This window comes from Corticium candelabrum, chromosome 22 (assembly GCF_963422355.1).
Source record: "Corticium candelabrum chromosome 22, ooCorCand1.1, whole genome shotgun sequence".
NCBI classification, from domain to species: Eukaryota; Metazoa; Porifera; class Homoscleromorpha; order Homosclerophorida; family Plakinidae; genus Corticium; species Corticium candelabrum.
The window spans coordinates 3,224,568-3,248,376 of NC_085106.1; the positions used below are offsets into that span (position 1 = coordinate 3,224,568).

Consider the following 23,809-nt stretch of genomic DNA (forward strand, 5'->3'; position numbering starts at 1 on the left):
TGAAATACGGCAGCGTTGTGTTTCCCCATAGCTAGAACAAGCCGGAAATGAACGTGTGGTAGGGTTTATCCGGGAGTGCAAACTTTGCACTCCCGACCTTCAAAATTACGTCACAATTTTGTCATTCCAAATCCGTAGGAGTGTAGGTCAAACATTAAAAGCTCTACAGTATAGCGTTGAAGTCCAATTAGCAATTGACCGGTTTCCAGTTGTAAACGATAGTAACACAGTAACGCGCGCTAGGGTAATTCGAGAAATTGATACTAGAAACGCTAAAAATCTAGATTTGCTCTGCTTGACATTTTCTGGAGTTAAACTAGTTAACAGCTTGTTAAATTTAGGTTTCAGAGTTTTTATTAAGCAACTTTGTTGCGGGGGTTCATTCGAGTATCGCAAAACGGTACTCTGTGGAAGCAATAATATCAAACTTTATTGTTAATAAGAAAATAGCTCGACAGCTACAATACAAACAACAACTCAAAAAATCGAAGAGCGCACCACAGGTGGCAGGGTACGCAAGCTAGGGCGTGCGTTACAACAAACGTCAGAGTATCCGGGCACCCGGAATGTCAACTTTGAGTGAAAAATGGCCTTGCTGTACACGCAGGCTGCCAGCGTACTGGACAGCGTACAAGCTAAACAGAGCTCTCTCAAAACAATAGTACACTCTTCAGAGTTGTACAAGAACAAGAAACAGCTCGTTGCTGTAGTCTGTCGCACACTACAAAGTCAGAAAATTAATATCAACAAGTTAATAGAATTATAATTTTTTTTGTATATAAAATGTTTGTTATAGGTTACGAGACTCTAGTCGAAATCGTACGGATGGTTCGGCTGTTAACTAAAGAACCACAAGTACAACACGATTAACATAAATAATATATTTACTATAATTAATATTAATCGTATTGATTGTATAGTTAACACTCAACGTGGCCTGTGTTCTTGTCTATGACTATCTCTTTGGGGGTGGCTTACGATGTGGTGGAAAATTGAAATCAACGATATTCAGACACAAGACTCAACTGAAGTCTGCAGTCGAGCGACTGAAAGTGAAACGAGGGGTGACGACAAAGAGAGAACTCATAGCACCAAAGTCAACACAGAGTGTCGTGTTGCCTCGATATGTTCGAGTGAACACAATCAAGTGTACAATGGCCGACGTGGTGGCACATTTTGAGAGTGAAGGAATGATGTTTCGTCGTCGGTGTGAATCGTGGGGAGACATTATGGAGTTGATTGAGAGCGGAGGGTTTGTGTTGGACCCACACGTGGATGACGTTCTCGTGTTTCGTAGCAGTTTGGATTTGCATCGGCATGAGTTGTATACATTGGGACATATTATTCTTCAAGGAAAGGTGTGGGGAGAGAGAGATGTGTTGTATGGGATGTGTCTGTTGTTGACGATGGTTTGTGTTGTTGAAAGGCGAGTTGTTTGCCGGCCAAGTTGTTGGCTCCGCCGCCTGGTTCGCTGGTGCTTGATGCGTGTGCTGCTCCGGGGAATAAGACGAGCCACTTGGCGTCTATAATGAAGAATTCCGGGTAATGTTGTGGTGTGTGTGTGTGTGCACGTGTGTGTGTGTGTGTGTGTGTGTGTGTGTGTGCGCACGCGCATGTGTGTGCATGACTGTGTGTGCATGGACGTGCCTGTGTGTGTTGTTGCATAAACAAAATACAAACAAACATGAACAAGCAAACACAAACACAAACAAACAAACACAAACAAACAAATACACACAAACAAACACAAATGAGCACAAACAAACAAACAAGCACACAAACAAACAAACAAACACAAACAAACAAGAACAAACAAACACAAAAACAAAAACAAAAACAAACAAACAAGCACAAACAAACAAACAAACGCACAAACAAACAAACAAACACACAAACAAACACACACACAAACAAACAAAAAACACAAACAAACAAGCACAAACAAACAAACAAACAAACACAAATAAACACACACAAACAAACAAACAAAACTAACTAAAAATAATTTATATTAAAAATGAAATAAAAATAATTATATCAAAAATAATTAATATTGCACATTGAGACCTCAAAATTAGGATTCGTAAAAAATTTATTCTTTCAAACATTCAATTCTCTAATTAGTTGGCATCTTGAGCTCCACACTTCAGTCTAGCGGCCATTTTTGATGATATTTCATGTACACACACAAAAACCAAAAGCCTGGACAACCTACAATTTTCGAGACTAAAATATTATTTTTTCTGTTATCCTAGTATTTTTCGAAGGCAAAATTTTTGAAAATATTATTACTTGAAAAATATTAGGAGCAGTAGGTAATATGTGCCTCTGCTGTGTATTTCTATGTATTTGTTGTATAATGGTCACACTCGTCGTGCAGGAGACTCCAAATTTAATTCAAATTGCCATCTTAGTGTTTCTTTGAAAAATACTGCTGTGATTGAAGACTCTCAGAATAACATAGTAAGTCTACACCATACCGATTATATAATATGATTATGTTCAAAATGGATCCCAGCAAATACAAACATGAAAAATTTATTATAATAATAATTATTATTTATTTATTGATTTTTTTTGTTTGTGTACTGTGATGGTCAATCGCATGTTTGGGTTTATGGGTGTTTGTTTTTGCTACAAATTGATATCTTGTTCTATTGTTGTCATAGGACGATATTTGCGTTTGATCTTGATGTAAATCGTTTGGATACGATGAGGACGTTGCTTGACAAAGCTGGAGTCACTTGTGCCGTTTTGAAACATCAAGACTTCTTGACAGTAAGTGCGACTCGCAACATTCTAAACTTGATTGTTTGCTGCGGTCTGCTAATTTAACTGCCATCTCGTGTGTGTGTGTGTGTGTGTGTGTGTGTGTGTGTGTGTGTTTGTGTGTGTGTGTGTGTGTGTGTGTGTGTGTGTGTGTGTGTTCGCGATACGTGGCCACACCTTTTGTCCGTTCGCACAGATGCCCACACCGGTCCTGTGTGGATCATACGTGTCGTCCTTCGCAAAGCTTCGAGCAATCAAATATTTTTTGCCGTCGCTTTCGTTTCTCTCCAAATTCTGATTGCATTTGCACCAAATCCAACCTACACATTTTCTGCAGCAAGCGCTACACGGGGAGTGTGTCGATTTCTATCGAAACAAGCGCGAAGAGCAAGATTCGAATCTAGTCAGCACATCCGGGATCTCGCAACAAAGATTGCTCGTGATGTGTCCACATACTGCATGCATGCGTCTTTCTTCTGTCAGAACGCTACAGTCAGTATCTTGCTCGTACGAAGGAAGGGGCTTGGATCTAGTTTCTTATAATCATATCATGCAGTTGCAGTAAACTGATAGACTTGGCCCAGTTCTACCCTTGCTCTTATGTATTATTTACCCTATTAAATTTATCCTCTTGTATAAATTATATTTAATTAAAAAGTATATATCTTTAAAAAAATTAATATTAATTTTAAATTAAATATTTATTATTAATTTCATTATTTAAATAAATTAAACATAATAGTAGCAGGGTAAATATAATTTATATAATATACATTATATTTTTAGGAAATTAAATATTTAAATTATATATATTATATTTATCTATTTATTTATTAGATTTAATTTATATATTTATTATTTAATTTAATTAAAACATAATTTGTAATTGGTTGTTATATAAATGATATATATATATATATATATATATATATATATATATATATATATATATATATATATATATATATATATATATAGGGTAAATATAATTTATATAATATAACATAAATATATTTAATTTAAAATAAATATCTATATATATGATATAAATTATATTCTAAATAATAGAATAGAAATTGTATAAATTATATTTAATATTTTATTTAATTAATAAATATTTAAATAAACGGTGTAGACTATATTGTTACAACAGGTCGCTAGACCTCCAAATTGCTGCTGGGGTTTGTCTCAAAGACCACACCCACTGATATTGCCAGTGGCTGTACGACTGGCCAGTAATTGTGTACGGCTGTGGTGTTAACAAAGGCTACAACTATTAGAGTGTGTCCACAACACCCACCAACACTTTTCACATGTATCCTACCCAGGGTCGATGCATAGTACTGTTACACTGTACTTACATACCAATATACAGCAATCAGATGGCCTTGTGTGTGTGTGTGTGTGTGTGTGTGTGCTTGTGCAAACGAACGCTGAAGACGGCTCAGGCTGTCATGACTTCGTTAGCTTCTGTCTTGGAGTGGAAGACTTCACTGATTAATGAATATGTAGTTTGACCCACAATTTTGAATCTTATTGTAATGGTCTGGGTATCCAAGGGTACATTGCAGCAGAGCCGTATACACACACACACACACACACACACACACACACACACACACACACACACACACACACACACACACACACACACACACACACACACACACACACACACACACACACACACACACACACACACACACACACACACACACACACACACACACACACACACACACACACACACACACACACACACACACACACACACACACACACACACACACACACACACACACACACACACACACACACACACACACACACACACACACACACACACACACGGCTCTGCATTGCAGTAAGAGGTGTTGTACAACTAGCATCTGTGACATGCCATGGTATTCTGAAATCCGGAGGAAAGCCCTGATATTACCATAAATGTCTGAATGAGTGCCTGGCTGTACAGTAATGCCGTGTCCCAGGGCGGTAAATTGAATACGAAACAACTTGACGAATACAATATCAAGTATAAACGCCCCTGCTCAAATAAGCGCTCAGTATTGTTCTGTACCATCTGCACTGTTGCGTCTGAGTTTTGTCAGTGTTGTATCAGTCACAAGTGTATACTAGTATTTGCAACTGTGTGTGAATGCTGTTGCAAAAAGGTTGATCCCGAGGATGTCAACTACAGCAAGGTGGAATATATTCTTGTCGATCCATCATGCTCTGGCTCTGGTTGTCTCTCTCATGTTGACCGTGCTTTAGACAAGGTGATTGTATTGACTCCAATTTTATTCAATTCGTGATAAGTATGGACGATGTTGTTGTTCCATAGCAAGACAAACCAACTCGGCGTCTCCGGCGACTTCAGAAATTTCAGCTTGCTGTACTTCTCCACTCGTTCAAGTTTTCATCAGCCAAACGAATCGTGTACTCAACGTGCTCCACGTATGCAGAGGTGATAGTCTTTACACAAATGTTGTGTACATTGTATTGATTTTTGTCAGTGTTTTGGGTAAAGTCTGAATTAATTGATATTTTGACTGTAATCATTATTGGATGGCTAGTGTATGGATACAACATACTGATACAAGGGGAAGGCATAACGTACTGCAGATCCAGCTGGGTAGCTATAGGTACTTACAATTATGTGCATTGTATTGATCAGAAATGGGGAAGACAATGGAACCAACAGAGATATTGATTTACCTGTTGCTTTCTTCTAGTAGTCTCGAATTTAGAGTTGTAATTTGCATGCACGCACAGACGGACAGAAACACGCATGCATGGACAGATAGACAGACAAACAGACACACACACACACAGAGACAGACAAACACATGCACAGACATACAAACAGACAGACAAACAAACAGACACACTCACACAACACACACTCACACAACACACACTCACACACAACACACTCACACACAACACACACACACACACACACACACACACACACACACACACACACACACACACACACACACAGACACACACACACACCATTTCAGTAACAGAGCATCACCTTCCATATGCATGAGCATCTATCTAATTGTCTCCTTCAAGTCACAGTCACACATTGCACACACCGTGCACAAGAGGTATTCCATTATGCTTTCATTCGTCTCATCTTTTCAGGAAAACGAAGGTGTCGTATCACTAGCACTAGAACAGTGCAACAACACGTTCCATCTCACAAACGTGATGCCTGAATGGCCAAGAAGAGGCTTACCAGTATTCACAGATGGTAAGATATTTGTTCGTGCAGCCAAATTGTTTGCACTGACCCACATATTAGTAACTATTGTTTCTGCTTGAACCAACTGTATACAGAACTTGAGTAGGCAATAGTTTATAGGTCTGTCTGTACGACAAGAGATCAGTTAAATACCATACTCGCTTGATTATGACCCCAGGGCTTGAGTAAGCCCCCAGCCCCAATTTTGGCCAAGAGTCTAAGATTTTCACATCTCTTAGTCCTTTAGTTAGTGCTCGTTGGTGCTTTCCACAGTAACTGTTTGCTAGATTTGTGTCTTTAGAAATGCTGACATTCTTCAACTTGTGCATGCCTGTCACGTGTTGAAGTTTTGATAACAAACTCAGATACTGTAATAGAAGATTAGGTTTCTATATTTTAGGTAGTGGTGGTGGTGTGAAGCTCTACTACTAGTTGTAGTGTAGCAACATAATGTTTAATTAATTAATTACTTACTTGTTAAGTTAATAAATCAATTGCTTCCGCCAATTAACAACTTTAGGTGTCAATTTGACCAAGGCCCCATCTCATACTTGACCTTTGACTCTGGCCAACCATTGAGGATGGGGTAATAATCAAGTGAGTACGGTAGCTGACATCATTTGCAATAAGGTAAGTCTCTCAATACCTTTCACGTTTGGTTCATCAATGTTTATGTAAGCTTGTTTACCCAATTCTTTTGCCCGATTGTTATCAAGTCTGAAAATAGTGACATTACGCTCTTCACTGCTGTTTGTTACATCACATATCACTGACAAACGCGTTTTGGTAAAAGGAATTTTACTAACAGAATTAGAAGTGCAGTGTTCTGCTTTTAGTGAACAGTTGGCTGAGAGTAGTATACAGGAGTAGGATTTCCACAGTAGATTTTAGAGTAATTCCTTAGTTTCTGGGCGCTTGAATGAGATCATGGAAGTACTTTGACAGACAGACAGGAGGGCAGGAAGACAGAAGAAAAATGACTAGATTTGCCCAGACAAAAGACAATATGTTAATTAAATTGTTACTCAAACCAGTTGCTTTTGCAATCTATAGATTAGTATACGGTCCTGCTGTGTCGAAGAACATGTAGTTTAGTAGTATTTGTTCTGTGATTGGTTAGCCCGTAATAGCTAATGTAAGAGAATATATGATAGACGGACAGACAGACAGACAGACCTTGGTGGTCCCTTGGACATTCTTTTTTTAGTTTATGACATGTGGATGTTTTAGTGTCGATTTATGAAAATATACTACCATTGACAGACAGACAGACTATCACACCTTTTATCTATGAGCTCTAGTAATGTAAAGAACTATCATACTCAGTTTTGTGTACTGTACATTAGTTTGTGAGGTGTATTGACCCTATTGGGTCTCTGGAACATTTTAAATAGTTTTGGTTGTAATAGCATTCATTTATGAAAATGTATGGAAAAAGACAGACAGAGAGACCGGAAGACAGACAGAGACAGCAAGACAGAGACAGACTGTACAGCCCTATATAGGGCTGGTTTCTGTAGAGTTTTGCAATTGGGACAGAGTTGCTTAGTTTTTTGTATGTAGATTTCAATGTTGAAAATATATGTATTACACAGACAGACAGACAGAGACAGGCAGAGAGACAGACAGAGACAGACAGACAGTTGTTTTCAACTGATATTCGGTATCACGTGCAAGTAGCATAGCATGCTTCACCATCCCTACCCTCTACCATACGAATCACATCTGAATTTCTCTCCTGTAGCTGCCAAGTGCATCCGAACATCAACCGAAGACATGATGCAAGGCTTCTTCATCGCCGCATTCGAACGAGCCCAACAAAATCCCAATCCTCCACATACACAAGTCATGTCCAGCCGATCAGCACCGAACACCACTCGACTACCACCACAGACGCAATCAAAGTCAAGAAAGAGAAAACGAACACACAAATCGGTCGTCGACTAAGGTAATCAACCACCGCAGCATACATACGGCATATCTGCTTGTTGACAATAGGGAACTACAACCGTACCCAATTATGTAATTAGAAATCAGTTACAAAACTACAGGCCTAAACACTGCAATTTATAAGGTTGTCAGCACATACGACTTGCAACCATGTCCTCGACCCACTTGTACGATAACAATCACTCTGTAAGATTAAACACCAATATTCAAAGAGCTATACACATCACCCATTTTGCGTACTGCGTCAATAAATATATCACAAGGGTTATGACCTAATTCTGCGACGGATCGTCGGCGAGATGCTTTCCCTGGCTTAGCGGATCGAATTCGTCGAGCGTCGATTTCTGCAGGTCGGGCTTTAGGACGTGCTGCGGCTGCAGGATCTGGGCACTCTGAGATGAGGGGAGAGCCTGATTCGACTGCGACGTTGGTACGAAACCGATAGACTGTTGTGGTGTCACACGAGGGTCACCGGTGAATTCTGTCCATTCGACTTGATTTTGTAAATACACACTCCCGTGACTGAGAACCGGGTGATGCTGCTGCTGCTGCTGCTGCTGCGGCGGCGGCACAAAATTTGATACGGACTTCTGATGCGGTGGAACGGACTGTAGATGCATCTGGGAGACTGACTGTGTCTGTTTCGGTTGAGTCTGCTTTTGCTGCTGCTGCATGGGCGCACGCGTTTGCTTCTGCGGCATCGACTGTGTGGGTATCTGCGGCACGAGCGGTGGCTGTTTCTGTTGTCCTGCTTGAGGTTTTTGTTGGCCCGTTTTCAGTTGACTTTGGGATTGAGATTTCGGCGGTGGATAACCTTGTACGGTGGCACTAGGTCGTTGGACGGGTCTACTCTCGACGGTTTTTCGGTCCTCTCCTCGCTGTTCCTTCCGATGATTCACTGTCTGCTTCTTATCGGTTGACGGTTTGGATGGAATCGACTGAACGGATGTCGCAGGTGGGACTCCCGCTTGAGGTTTGCTGCTCGGGAGTTCACTCGCTCGCCTCTTCTCCGATTCCTTCAACTTCACTTGCCGCTGCTCTAACCCTTGCGGTCGCTGCTCTAACCCTTGCGGTCGCTGCTCTAACCCTTGCGGTCGCTGCTCTAACCCTTGCGGTCGCTGCTCTAGCCCTTGCGGTCGCTGCTCTAGCCCTTGCGGTCGCTGCTCTAGCCCTTGCGGTCGCTGCTCTAGCCCTTGCGGTCGCTGCTCTAGCCCTTGCGGTCGCTGCTCTAGCAGTTGCGGTCGCTGCTCTAGCCCTTGCGGTCGCTGCTCTAGCCCTTGCGGTCGCTGCTCTAGCCCTTGCGGTCGCTGCTCTAGCCCTTGCGGTCGCTGCTCTCTTTGCATCGGTTCTGGCTTTTTGCTTTCGCCCACTGGATCCAAAATTCGAGTTTGAGACCGACTTTGAACGACCAAGTGCAGTCCACGAGATGACTCCTCATTCGGTTTAGGCACGCCACGACTCAAATCATCACCCGATTTCAATCGTTTTCCTTGCATGTCGTCAGGATTCAAGTCAGATTTTACTGTTTTCAGTTGTGATTGAACGGTTTCAAGACGCTTTTGGAGTCCTTCCACTCGAGCTTTCAGTGGTCCCAATGTTGTCGTCAAGTCCTCTTCTTCTTGCTTTAACTTGTAGAAAGTTTCTAAGAGTTCTGTCCGAGCTGGCAAGCTTCTTTGCTCGTCGTCCTCGGTGTCTGACATGCCGGGAGTGTTCGATCCCGACGTGTGGAAGTATAACTGACGAAGCTTGTCGCTTTCCGAATCTGGCAAACCGCTGATTGAATGTTGACGTGAGCTGTGCCCAGAACCAGAACCAGCTGGCTCGCTGCTGTCTGCTGTGACAATCGATCCCGAGGTCTCTACAGACTGAGTCGACTGCCCAACTGTCTGCATCTTTACATACTCCATTGGATTGCTGACAGCACCAATGCTTGGACCGCCGTGCTGATGAACCGAGACGATACTCGATTGTTGATCTATAGGTACACCCGGACTTCTTGGCGACCGTGGCTCGTTGAGATCACCTTCAACGTGTTCTCTGTCTGTCCCGTGTTTTAATTTCAGCTTTTCCTTCTCCGGCTGAAGACTGGCTGGCTGCTCTTCAAGTGGCTGTGATTTACTTTCCAAATGTGAGGAATGACCAACTGTCTGTTGTATTTCTGTTGAATGAGTGAGCGTTGTTGGTAAAAGAGCCAACTGCTTGAGAACTGTCGTTTCACGTTTCGTTTCGCTCTCGGATTCTATCACATGAGGTTCCTCGCCATTATCAAACTTCTGCTCCGTCTTCACCTCCCTCTCTTGCACTCTCTGATTACTAACAGTTTTTTCACTTGGTTGGTCATTCGGCTGGTCGTTGTCCGGCCCGGGCACGTCGTCCACTATGAAACGACTTACCTTCCTTGGTTCGCTAACCAGTGCCAACACGTTCGTGTTATTCTGATCGCTGCACGTCGCAGACGACTCGTCAGAAACATTCGACGCTATCGGAGCATTTCCCAACGACAGAAACGAATCTTGTCCAGAGCCGCTCCTTTCAACAGAAGACGGCACCGCAGACTCCGACTCTCGTACTGATTGAGACGTTACAGAATCACTCAACGGTACACCCAACTGTCTATCCACAAATTCTTCATCTTCGTGCTGGATTTGTACCGGCTGATGATTCGACTGTACTGTCGTAAGTTGCACCTCCGCCACATTATCTTGAACTCCTTGTACAACTGGTATGCTTACTCCATCATTGTTACCTAGTACCTGCTGGCTTCTTTGCTCAGCCTCGGCACCTTTACTCCCGTCAGGCTTAAACTCACTGTGAGCCACCTGACCGTCTCTACCACTACCATCTTCTTTAAATGATCCCGATCGTTCTCTAAGTGTTTCGTCTGCTTTACCATTACCTGTCTGGCCGGGTCCTCCTTCTCTGGGTAGTTGAATGTAATGATGTACCTACAGGAAGAGGAATTTGTTCAGTACGCGTTGACGATTTAAACATAGTCGTCGTTACCTTGTGTTCTGCCCCGTCAGCTCCGTATTCTCGAGCCACCTTGACAGCCTCTAAAACGAGGCTAATGAATATATCCTTGTGTGTAGGATCAATGTGTCGGTTACCAACCTAGAAAATGAACAACACCACCTTAAAATCAGGCCTCGAGCTCTTTGTTGTAAGTAGGCAGTCACCAACGTGTACACCCAATATAAGAGGGAACTCATATTCAAGCATCTCGTGACCATTCAATCTATATGCCTTTTCACACTACAATCCAAAGCATTTTCACACCTAAAGTGCTTTGGCTGCTGGACATACTTGTAACCAAAGATAGAGAACTATATCTTCATGAAGAGACTGGCAGCCATGATGACCGCAGGATTCTAAAGCATGTAACACGAGTGGGCGTTTCCTAGTGTGAAATGCGCATTCAATGTGTATGCAATTCATGTCTGCTGTAAAGTGGATTGAATGCAGTTTGATGTGGTTCAAGTGTGAAAAGGCATTATGATACTAAACATACATACATACATCTGTGTGGTGGTGGTGGTGGTGTGTGTGTGTGTGTGTGTGTGTGTGTGTGTGTGTGTGTGTGTGTGCGCGCGCGTGCGTGCGCTTTGCTGTATGCAATTGTTTGGTTTTGCTGTTTGTAAACTCTCTTTGTTGAGAAAAAAGAAGCTCAAGGAACATTGTGGTCATACACAAATTACATAGTAGGAACACATTCTTGGTAACCAAGTGTTACCACATCCACTACTTTGCAGTCATACAAGGACAAGGCAATATGATCATCTGACATCACCAGACTGCTTTATGTGCTTGTAAGAGCCTGGTCACACTGCCTGTGCGTTTGGTGAGGTTGGTGACACAAAGGTATCTGCAGACGACGTAAAGGCATCTGCAGACACAAAGGCATCTGAAGCAGGTTTCTACGCGTCTCTGGTTTTCCTTTGTTCATGGCTGTTATCCACCCCTGTTGTATTTCAATAATAGTAAGGATTGACCTTCATCTACAAACTGCTGCTAATGTTAGACAAATTCATTTCCCAATTTACTAATAGCATTTGTCATCAATACGGAAAGGACCAGCGTCATTTTTCATTTCTGTTACTGTTGAATGTTCCTTGGTGTTGCAAACGTGACCACCGTGGGCCTAAACTACTCAAACACAGACGCAGTGTGACCAAGCGCTAAGGTTATAGATACTGTAAAGTGTTACAGTGTATTACATACTGTCGACAGCAACTGTGTGCTTGAACACACTGACGAGAAATACTTGAAAAATATATATGCAGAGCAAATATATATGCAGAGATCCAAGAAGCCCGGGTAACTTGACACTGATGTCTTACTCCTTAACACGCAAGTGTGTGTGTGTGTGTGTGTGTGTGTGTGTGTGTGTGTGTGTGTGTGTGTGTGTGTGTGTGTGTGTGTGTGTGTGTGTGTGTGTGTGTGTGTGCGTGTAACAGGCAACGACATCACTGCACCACTTACCATTGATTCCGCAATATCTTCAATGTTGTCGTCCGCAGTGCTAAATTGGAAGTCGATCTCCTGGTTCTTTGCTTGCAATACACAGTATGCCATGTCGCCCACTACACGGCCCAACGACAACCGCGGAATCTTGCTCGATTTCTTTTGCTGTTTGCCTTTGTTCCTCGAGCCGCCCATCACATCGGTAGCACTAACAATGCTGTCACTACGCTTGATACCCTCCGTGTACGAATCCACAGTTACATTATCTTGTACCTGAGTAGCTTGTTCAGCCACCTTTGTACCAGAACTGTCTGTTCTCTGAAAAGGAGGCGGAGGAGGAGACATAGCACCAGTCTTTGGTGGCAACTCACTGTCGGTAACAGGTGCACTTGGGGGCACATCAACTTCTGGGGAATCCTACAATCAAACATAATCATCACTTGACAAGCAATAATCAACCTGAATCAAAGCGCAGTGCAGTGATGCTTCAATGTGCAAAAAGCATTTTGAAATGACAATAAAATATATTGTAGTAATGACCTAGTACTGATGAATACACCAAATGTATGAAATTTCAATGAACTGTCACAACACATACGATTGACTCTAAACAATACGTTAGATCATGTCTTGATTATCATTGTGCATTGTGTGCATTGCATGCATCCGTCAACTGCTTCGCTGCGAAAAGAGTACGAAGCCCATACTACCCTCTAAGCTTTTGTTACTTTAGGCCTGTCCACACCGGCAAATGGATCGTGATCCGACCACAAACATTGCGTCCACACCTAATCCACTTTCGAGGTGATCCAATTCACTTCGAGTGGTGGATTTGATCCACACTGATCGCAACTGGTTTAATCCAATTATAAAAAGTAGGCATTACCTTCATGTGCACTAAAGCCTGGGTCACAATATGGATGCCAATGACAACGTCAACAATACAAATGAATCCTATTCCAGCATCAGCGTCAACATCAAAGGATGCCACCTCCATCGAAGCAGTGTCTTTGAAGTTTGACACTCAGCTCAGCATTATATTATGCACTAGGCTTAGGAGTGTAGTCAAAGCATCTAACCCTCCTTACTCTTTTTGGTTCTCACTAAATTTTGAATTGCCTTACATCAGTGTATCAATGCTATCCAAAAGCAAAGAACCCACGCATACATATCCAACATCGTAGAATACATCAGTCATGTGATATACCAAAGAGAGACAGACAGACAGACGGATGTTTTAAAGTACTGTGTCGACACTCGGTATCCCAATCAGATTGCAGTCAGTATGATCGAGATCCATTTCTGGTCTAGTGTGGACACGGCTTTTGTTTCCCCATACAATCATCTGTCAACATGTCTACTACTACATTGTACTACAACGTAGTGCTCAGTACTTTACACAATGCATACAACATTTCACTACAACGTCCATAAATTGTGTGAATCACATTTCACCTACCACTGTAGACAATATAGACGACTCTTTCACCGTTGCCAAACTGCTCGACGTTGATGTCGTCACGACAGACGATCCTATGCCTGAGTCACCACTCGTCGGTTCGTTAGTCACAGACGTGACTACAGCAGCAACCGAGGTGACCGAAGGTCCAGAAGCCAACTGGATTACCGTCTTCTCTCGAGAAGGAGCAACTGCGACCGTTCCCGATGCGTCGGCGGCACTCGCAGCGTGACGCTTCAAATGACTACGAATGCTGTCTGCCACATGAGACGTCAACTCAGTGGTGATGAGACCACTTTTACACTAAGAAAACAAACACACACAACAATACAGTTTAATTCACTGTCAAATACCCAATGCTTCTACAATATTAACTACAAATACTACCAAAAAGAGAACAAACCGTCTGCAGCAAAATAATTTCAGAATTGAAAATACCTGGTACATGCCCAATGCAATGCATGTTTTCTCTATTTCTCATCACCGTCATAGAGGCATGTGCCGGTGATTTTTTAATGCAAAATTTAGTGTGACCCACAAATGTCACACTAAACAAGCCTATTAAAACCGTCGTTTCTATTGGAAACTGCACCGCTGGAGCAACAGAGATGCACTTGTTCTACCTGACCAAAATATCATCTCCTGTTGACTGACCATTTCATCATTGTTTTGTTTGCTTGTATGACGTATTCAAAATAGTCAGTATTCTTGCCAACATTCGTCTCAACCAGCAAACAAATCGAGTCATGACGTCACATATAAATGATGATGCCACTTCCGGTTGACTAGTTTTACGTGCTCGCATCGATGCCTAATAAATGCCTCCAGTCGTGCATAACCTACTAGACCCAAACAGTCACCCCTACAATCTGCAGCTCTTTACATTGCACAACTAGGCAAAATGACTCGGGGCCGTGTCAAAGTCCGTAACAGCATTCCAACTGTGATCAGCACAGCTGTACATACACATGCTAAGATTGGCAATTAGCCAATGAAGACCGAGCAGAGTACAACGCAAAAAAAAACCATGCAAACAGCCTAAGACGTGACACCAGAAAGATATGGCTTCATTTTCTGCGACACATCATACGAGTTGCATTAACCTGGAAACAACCCGTATGACAGTTAATGGCCAGACCACAGTGTAACAAGATTTTCAATGTTTGGTTGCATTTCCATGGTACAGTACTAAGATGTTTGTTCATTGACCACGCCTGCTATCTCCAGTTACTTTTCATGCTTCAACCGGCTATCTCACTACCCCAACCAGCACACAAAAGTACATAACAAATCATCAACAAGCAATTGTTTACCAATTCGGTTGCAACTTCATTCGGTTCGTCTTTCTTTAGATCGTATGTGAACTCGATCGCCTCCTTTGCTCTTCCGCTCTCCTTCTTGTTTTGAAACACAATCTGCATGGGCATCTTATTGCTATTTACCTTCTCGGCGTGAACTACAACTCGAGGATCATCGTCTGACGAGAAAAACTGATGCCGAAGCAGTCCGGCAATCGTAAACCTAAATAGAACACAACTTTGTACTCCAACAATCAACAAAGGTCTCAAACGATTTCCTATGAATCGAGCAGTTAGTGTACTGTAACAAAAGCAATAACAAAACTTAAAATGTTAAACGTGTCACCGAATGTTTATGAATAGAATTTCGAGTCATCTTTTACGAATAGTCATACACAGTCATACACGTGGTTAGCATCACAGCTAGGCTATGTAAGTAAACATAGCAACATACTCAAAGTTGTGACACTTGTATCCAACTACTTCGGTGTACACACATATGGCTCACCCTGATAAAGAACTAATGTAGTACAGTAGTCAGACCTCATTACTCCGACACCCAATAATCCGACACCCTCACTTTCTAAGGTACACGTGAAACCAATTTACATCATGAGACACTGTGCATTTGTTACCAATAATCTGACAGAAACCAGGGGACAAACGTAGGACTAACGAGGTCTGACTGTATTTCTGTAAGGATAATTATTGATTTAAGCAATAAATACATTTTATATTATTTTATTTGACTTGTCCTGTCTATATGTTCTGCATGTCATGATGCTTTTTTGCCAGTATCATGTTATTTCAACTGCTATGCCGTTAGGCTTTTTATCGCTGTGAAACAGTTACCTCACTCAAAAATTAGAGTTAGTACCCGACACACACACACACACACACACACACACACACACACACACACACACACACACACTTCTTTAAATACTCCCATAAATGACCATATAACAGCCTCTCTGAATAAACACCAATGAGAAGCTACAAGACACCAAGTCAAATTAGTGAAAATGCATAGAAAGGTCCATGCCCGAATACCAGCCCCTATACTTAACACACAGGCAATTAAGCAAAAGAGAGGAAAGAAACAACATCCGTAAGACTACAAATAGAAGTGTAAGCTTGAAACTTGAAGACCGGTTCATAACCTGCCTCGCTGAAACTTCAGACCTTGCTAGACAAGTTTCAGAGACTAAGTACTGCAAAAACAAAGAACTGCCTGAGGAAATTGAAAAAACCCTGCTGGGTGGTCTAGTACTTCTAGAAGGTTCTGATGATGACACCAACAATGACAATGAGTTTGTTGGTTTTAAAACAAACAGACAGTCTCGTGTTCATAACATGTTAATTAGTGCCCTAATGTACGGCCTAGATGATTATATAAGCACAAGGTGTTCCATTCTTCTAAAAAAGATTTTGATGCCCATGGCTTCCACAAGGTCATTTACAATACTTAACTTCAAAACACCCCCTCTATATAGTCACACTCAGTTTGTTAATTCAATCATATCCATCACTATAACATCTGTATTATATCGTTACCTTTCTGCTTTGTTGGTCTTGATGCATCCCATAATGACCTCTTTGATGGCCGGTTGGTCGACTTTCTCGAGAGAATCGGGCATCAAACCCTACAATGTCAGCAACACTACGATAAGTCTCCCAATCAGAATCTCAACACAAAGTAGAATGTTAACTGACAATGCAAACACACTCATTGTAAGTGCAAATTAACTCTTTCAAAATTTGCGATACCAACTTAGTCATAGTCATCAATACTCCTAATACTAAATCTGTGTAGTTCTCTTACCAACACACACACACACACACACGCACGCACGCACAGCAACACACACACACACACGCACAGCAACACACACACACACACACACACACACACACACACAGTGACACACACACACACACACACACACACAGTGACACACACACACACACACACACACACACACACACACACACACACAGCAACACACACACACACACACACACACACACACACACACACACACACACACACACACACACACGTGCGCACACACATGCACGTGCGCGCGCGCACACACACACACACACACACACTGACTCAGTAAATACACAATTATACACAGGTATAACATCTACATGTGCTGCTAATATTCTACATCAACGTTCTCACTCACACTTGTGACTTTTCGATAGATTTGAGCCGCATTGGAACACTCAGAATATGGATACTGATTAGTAGCCATTTCCAGTAGACACATGCCAAAAGCATATACATCTATACCTTCATCATACTTCTCATCATACATTTCTGGGGCCATAAACTCAGGTGTGCCTGTAGAAGAAACAACAGAGAATCAACAAGCAGAAGGTACAGTGAGTATGTACATATATCCTTATCGACCATCCAGTTGTGTTATTGTAAATCCATAACTTTTCATATGGGCTCTCTAGCGGACAATTGTAACGCACGCTAGTACAGTAACTGTTTCATTCTACGTGCGTCAGCGTACGTGATTCTAAGCTAAAGAAAAGTGGTATCTATGCTTGGCTCACGACAAAAGATCAAACTAACTACTACCACTACAAAGGAGATCGTGAGCAGTATCTGGGATCCAACAATTGCAAGAGAACATCGCAGTCGGGTAGATGAAGCTCTGGATCGAGATCCTTCGGCAGCTAAGTGCAGAAAGGGGGAACAATATCACGTCTACGACTCAAAGACTGGGCTGACCATTGCCCGAGTTGCTAGAGAATGTGGACTTTTACCAGGACATTCGCGCTCTCATCTGAAAAACTGTTGAATCACATAATCACAAAAGTTAAAAGTTCAATCAATCCGCAGTGCGTATCAAACGCAGTTACTAGTATCGAATGCAGTTACTAGTATCGAACAACTGCCTAAGGAAATGGTGAAGCTAGCAAAAAAAGGTCGAAGCAGACGCTTTTTTCTTTGACCCTGTAACACCCGGCATTGGACAAAAAAGTGAAATGGCTTATATTACTTTCATGCCTTGCAAGACAGCAGCTGCATCGTCAACTGAAGCATAATGTTGAGGAGGGCATTAGGACTAATTTGAAAGAACAAACCAGCACTGCTGCAAGAGCATCAACTGTCCAGTTCATCTTCTGTTGATGCCATTGCTAGATGTCTGTCAGAGTACTTTTCAAAACGGTTTGAGTTGAGTGACATCATAACGTTGCAAATTGGACATGTTGTACGTAGAGAGTTTCATTTTGTCATCGTAAAACCAGTGTATTGTTCAGTTGGATCTTGTGCTGTGGCACTGTACATCATCAACTTGATATAGTAGCAATTTGTAATAAAGGTTTGTCATCCAAGAAAAAATTTAGTATGCATTTTAATTTAGTACATTTAGGAGTTGTACGAACAATACGAAAATAAAATAAATACAAACTTTGTGGATTTACATTAGTTTGTTTTCAGAACAAGATGACAGGTACCAAACGACACACCAACAACAATAACTGATTTATAATTATGCAATCAAAATAACATAACTACATGCATCTTTAATTCTTAAGAATTTAAACTTTTGACAGACAGAGAGATATTCTGACAAACACACTGACTGCTAACACAGCCAAACCGATTCAGATATACATATCAAAACAAAAGTATAAAAAATTGAAAGTTCGAGAAAGCACAGACACAAGCAAGCAGAAAAATAGAGTAATAGCAACACATTTCTACAGTCGGTCTATTGTTAAATCTAGGCTTTTCCTAAACTTTTCATAGACGAAAGTGAGAATGGGTCGCTTAGTGCCTAGCTGACTGAAACACTAGACTACAAGGCTTTGCTTTTTCTGAGATTTTTGTGGCTTTTATAAAAGCAGGTTTAAGTTTATTGTGACTAATGACATTAAAAAAGAATGATTCAGTACTTAGTGGCCTTTTCCTTTGCTCTCACATGCTATCAATTTCGACCATGTCTTGGGGAATTTCCCATCTATAAGCATCCTGTATTGCTTCCCAGAGTCGTTCTTGTGTTTCAAGATGGTGCTGATTAGTGGTGACAGTGCCACAGGTTTCATTTGGATTAGCCTTGCACTAATTCAGCTGAAAAAACAACCAAACAAGAAAAAAATGAATAGGCTGTGCAGCATGCTAGTTTTGCACATACAGCATTTGGCGCCCCCACTAGAACAGCTGATTTTTTCAGCAGCACTCAAATCTTTAACCGTCTTGCAACAAACTGGAAGTGAGTGTTTCTTATGTCTAGAGTAATGTTGACAGAGAAAATCTGAAATTTTCATAAAAATTGGGCTAAACAGTCCCTAGACTATTGGCAAAACAAGGAACAGTCATTGCTCAAGTCCTGAGACGACTGTTTGCATGTGCATCACTCCTGTGACGTCACAGAAAGTCTTTGCTGTTTTGCAAAGTAATAAGCCGCTTGTCTCTCTAAATCAAGGCTGTCAAAGAAGTAAGACATTGGCAGCAACCCATTAGCGTCAATTGTTGACGTTCTCATCATGTGATTCCTTTGAAAATACAGAAATCAACTGCACACTAGACAGCGCTGATTTAGCTAGTTGCCGAACTACCTCAAATCTCTACTCTAAAATCGCTTGAAAAACTACAAAGACCAGCCGTGTTGAAAACAGCATGACCAACCTGAGTATCTAAACCTTCGTTATCATTCTATCTAATTAATTACCACAATAAAATATGTTTATATTTGTACTATTATCACATACGCTAGGTGGATCTATAATTATGCTAGTCATTGTAGTCCAACGTCTTGACACTGGTCAAAACGGTGAAAGGTGTTAATATGTTTACGATAGGACTCTGATGTTATGCTGGCATCACGCTGGGCTGACGCTTGACTTGCGTAAGTTACTGTAAACCAGCCCTTACTCTGAGTACACCTTACTCCAACCTTGGGAGGATTCTGAAAGCAACTAACGTTCATGCACTTGCTTAACCCGATATCGAGTGAAATCTAGGGAGTTATGACCGTGGCAATGTTACTCCATCAAATAGCCACGGTCGAATGAATCAGTTGAATGCCGCCTCTACCTCCCCACTTGGGCTGATGTGCACCAGGCAAACGCACGTAAGAGTTACTTCCACCACGGGGAAAGCAAGAGTTTACAATAGAGTCACAATCTCTCAGACCCCTCAGTAACATCTAGCCGGATGTTGCACTCACAGCGGTTCAAGGAGGACTGAAGTAGGCACGTGGTTCAAATACGAGGCTAAGGTGCTTATTGGCTGAAAAAGTAAGACGGCCCAGGTATCGCTGTGCTAGCTTTCTACCTCCTCTGGTTACAGTCTATAATATACAGAATGTACTACCTATGGTATGTAGACTATATACATACTGTCTAAAATGTCTAACAAGAAGTCTCCTTAATTAATTAATATATCAACGAGTATGTCTCACCTATCACACTTGTAGCGTACGATCTCTTCCTCAGGGTAGCCAATCCGAGATCTCCAATTTTCACAAGGCCCGACGATCCAGTGATGAACACATTGTCGCACTTGAGATCTCGATGTATAACCGGTGGCGATCGAGTGTGCAAGAAGTGAAGACCCTTCAAAATCTGACCGCACCACCGACGCATCACTTTAGGTCTGATCTCTTTGAATCGTCTCAGATACCTAGAACACAATCCATTTAGTCAACACAAATAACACATACCAACATCCCAGTTAGGTCTAAGTAATTACACACATAACGATTTGACAATGATCACTAAGTGTATGTGTGTTCTTATTGCAATATGCGAGGCAACTACTGTGCTTAAGAGACAAATGAGGTCAGATGTTACAGAGTAGATTGAGTGTTGATGACAGAGTTATTTGCAATATGATTTAACTTCTTGCCTATACAAAAACGCTGCCTAACTACTCGAATTGATCTTTCATTGAGTCATGACGGCGTTCTCTTAAGTTGTGTGTGTGTGTGTGTGTGTGTGTGTGTGTGTGTGTGTGTGTGTGTGTGTGTGTGTGTGTGTGTGTAAGAGAGAGAGAGAATCACTATGAACCCATTAGTGCAACGTTTGACTTACAGCAACACATCTACGTAGATATTTATTTAAATGCAATCATATCGAGATTACAACACAGAACTAAGGAATTGAATAATGCATGTATGTATGTGCTGATCTATCAGCGACGATCACTGACACATAAAGGAAACAAGACTGAGACGTCATTCATACGTCATACCTTAAACAGATCGCCATCATTAGCACCAAAAACAAAATAAAGAAACCACCTGACATACTGTAGTATATGCTCATGTACAGTTACTTAACATATCTTCAGACAAGAGAGATACATGTCCAAATGTCTGTACGTAACATATGCATGCATGTATATGTAGTATGTACATACTGACAGAGTATATATTATAAGGTAACTTACGTTTTCAGTGTTCCTGATGTCATCAACTCTGTGACTAGCACAATACCCTTCTTTCCCAATGCTCCATTCAATTCCCAATAGTCGTGAAACTTGAGAATGTTTGGATGCTGCAACGACTTGAGCATCTCGGCTTCCTCACGAAAACGCGTACGATCATGCTTCTGGAACCTCCTCATCTAAAGCACAAAACGACGAAAACATTGAATACACACAAACTCTGTGTGAGTATAGATAAATAAAGTTGAACATGTGACTATCCAGCACAAAAATGTTATATATCAAAATTAATATATTGTTATATATTAAAAATTAATATATTAAATGTTATATTACAAATTAATTCAACACAAAATCTACGTCTATTACAAATTTTCAATACTCAGCGACAAGTAATTTTAAGATATGTATTACACAAGCAATTTAGAGGAAGTTGTCTTGCACAGAGAGTGGCAAATTGCGACAAACGATTTTATAAACTACTTTTCAGTTCTTTTGTTGTTAATATGATGAGAGATCTTTGGTCAGCAACCTTGAGGAATCGCTAGCAGTGCCAGGTTTATGTCTTTACTCTCATAGCTTACCCATAACATGTCAAAACTAAGATGTTGTAAGACTGTTTGATTCTCAAACAACCTGAGATTAAATATAATAACTTTAACAAACAACGGCATCAAAAAGTGGAGGCTAGTGCCTATCCTAGTACATAGCACATGATGCCTTTGGTTGTTCTGTTGATATTCCAAGTGATTTGGTAAGGAGGATAAACCACAAACCAAGAATGCTACTGATCTAACAAACAAGTAGTTGGTGACTTGCTTTGTTTTAGATAATTACTCTGTGTATAGAGATAGGCTATCATCACAAACGTCTACATTGCACACACACACACACACACACACACACACACACACACACACACACACACACACACACACACACACACACACACACACACCACATTACATGACCACAACAATCATTAGTTCTAATCACATTAAAAGAAATTATTCTTTCATTCCTAAAACTTCAGTAATGGAACTTCTACTGAAGTTCACCACAGACACAAGAACATACCAATGTGGCTACATGTTTCATAGTTTCATTCAATAGATATTTCACATCACACACTATTGAGTAAGTCACAATGATCTAATCAACTGAAGCCATCTGCTAGTGTAACTCCTATCAACTGTTACACAAGACACTAGACAGTCACACCACATACAATAAACTGCAAGAAGAAAAAGTGACACAACCACACGGATATGCTACAGTGGAAATTCCTTTGAGAATGTACGAAAAAACTAATTTGATCAACCAAACAGTAACTTATTAACTTAATTAATTATTAATCATCAAATCTGCTTACATACATGTGCAGACGTGCGAAATATTCCCCAAACATAGATCATTAGAACAAATGAAGCAACAACTTGCCTGCAGTTCACACCACGCCACTGCCACTCCAGTCTCCGTGTCGAGACCTTTGTAAACGGTCTTGAACGAGCCGCGACCGACCTCCTCATCAAACTTGAGAAAGCGTCCGTTTGGACTACGATCCACCGCCTCGACGTTTCTCTCATCGTCCTCCTCGTAGTCGCTCTGACTGCCCGCCTCGGCCTCGTCAACGTGGGACCCCTTCCTGCCCATAACAGACTCCAATCGCTCAGCAACATCATCCCCAGACTTCTCCACACCACTCCTCTCTGTCTGCCTTTCATTTTCACCCGTCAACGTTTCGGGTGTCTCAACGACGGTTACGATTGACTCACTACCATCCGGCTTTGTCGCCTCGCTCATTATGTCTCCAGCTGGGTGATGTACGACAAAAGTCTTGGACCACGTTTGACGATGTCAGGCTACCGCTCCAGCCCGCAGGTAGCTGAGACAAGGTCGGGCATTTCCAGTCAAAACGGGGAGAAGTGATAACCACAACGACGTCTACAACAGCCGCCTCACTCAACAACAAACGTGCCGGCTCGACGAAACGCAAAATGAATTCTCCTCTCTCTCTCTCTCGTTCACCGAAATGAAAACGCGTTCGCGCGTCGATTGGTTTGCAACACGACGGATGAGAGTGCCGCCTGGTACGTTAGTGGGTGCTCCGACAAGCACGAGCGGATTCTCCACCCGCCTTTAGTTCTGACTTCACAATGACTGGGCAGCACTGAAGGTCTCAACAAGGCCGAACGCCACGA

At 41.7% G+C, this 23,809-nt stretch overlaps 3 protein-coding genes across 3 annotated transcripts in view; 1 reads left to right on the top strand and 2 right to left on the bottom strand.

Annotated features, from left to right (window-relative positions):
- The window catches only part of LOC134197406 (synaptophysin-like protein 2), a 1,618-nt gene extending 1,542 nt beyond the window's left edge, over positions 1 to 76 (bottom strand). The window contains exon 1 of the mRNA XM_062666726.1: positions 1 to 76. This exon is cut by the window's left edge and continues 34 nt beyond it. Coding sequence (XP_062522710.1) covers positions 1 to 29 — 29 coding nt within the window. The 5' untranslated portion in view covers positions 30 to 76.
- A 490-nt stretch (positions 77 to 566) lies between these two features.
- Positions 567 to 8,009, top strand: LOC134197626 (28S rRNA (cytosine-C(5))-methyltransferase-like). The gene is made up of 9 exons (XM_062666971.1): positions 567 to 728; positions 797 to 855; positions 921 to 1,358; positions 1,427 to 1,542; positions 2,670 to 2,778; positions 4,941 to 5,045; positions 5,111 to 5,233; positions 5,923 to 6,031; positions 7,767 to 8,009. Exons 1-9 carry the CDS (start codon positions 587 to 589, stop codon positions 7,967 to 7,969), a joined length of 1,404 nt encoding a protein of 467 aa, XP_062522955.1. The 5' UTR covers positions 567 to 586; the 3' UTR covers positions 7,970 to 8,009.
- Positions 8,005 to 23,806, bottom strand: LOC134197625 (uncharacterized). The gene is made up of 10 exons (XM_062666970.1): positions 23,049 to 23,806; positions 21,612 to 21,787; positions 20,623 to 20,843; positions 17,386 to 17,543; positions 16,748 to 16,836; positions 15,206 to 15,413; positions 13,893 to 14,195; positions 12,452 to 12,850; positions 10,976 to 11,083; positions 8,005 to 10,917 (listed from the first exon to the last, which is right to left on the bottom strand). Exons 1-10 carry the CDS (start codon positions 23,409 to 23,411, stop codon positions 8,245 to 8,247), a joined length of 4,698 nt encoding a protein of 1,565 aa, XP_062522954.1. The 5' UTR covers positions 23,412 to 23,806; the 3' UTR covers positions 8,005 to 8,244.
- Positions 23,807 to 23,809: the final 3 nt, after the last annotated feature.

What these genes read in the sequence shown, in the direction of transcription:
- LOC134197626 (XM_062666971.1), top strand. Translation starts at nt 587, where the DNA reads ATGGCCTTGCTGTACACGCAGGCTGCCAGCGTACTGGACAGCGTACAA. An exon ending in ATATTATTCTTCAAGGAAAG is followed by an intron (nt 1,359 to 1,426) that starts GTGTGGGGAGAG and finishes TGTTGTTGAAAG; the next exon opens with GCGAGTTGTTTGCCGGCCAA. An exon ending in TTGACCGTGCTTTAGACAAG is followed by an intron (nt 5,046 to 5,110) that starts GTGATTGTATTG and finishes GTTGTTCCATAG; the next exon opens with CAAGACAAACCAACTCGGCG.
- LOC134197625 (XM_062666970.1), bottom strand. Translation starts at nt 23,411, where the DNA reads ATGAGCGAGGCGACAAAGCCGGATGGTAGTGAGTCAATCGTAACCGTC. An exon ending in TGGCGTGGTGTGAACTGCAG is followed by an intron (nt 21,788 to 23,048) that starts GCAAGTTGTTGC and finishes TTTGTGCTTTAG; the next exon opens with ATGAGGAGGTTCCAGAAGCA. An exon ending in AAGATATTGCGGAATCAATG is followed by an intron (nt 11,084 to 12,451) that starts GTAAGTGGTGCA and finishes TTCATTTTCTAG; the next exon opens with GTTGGTAACCGACACATTGA.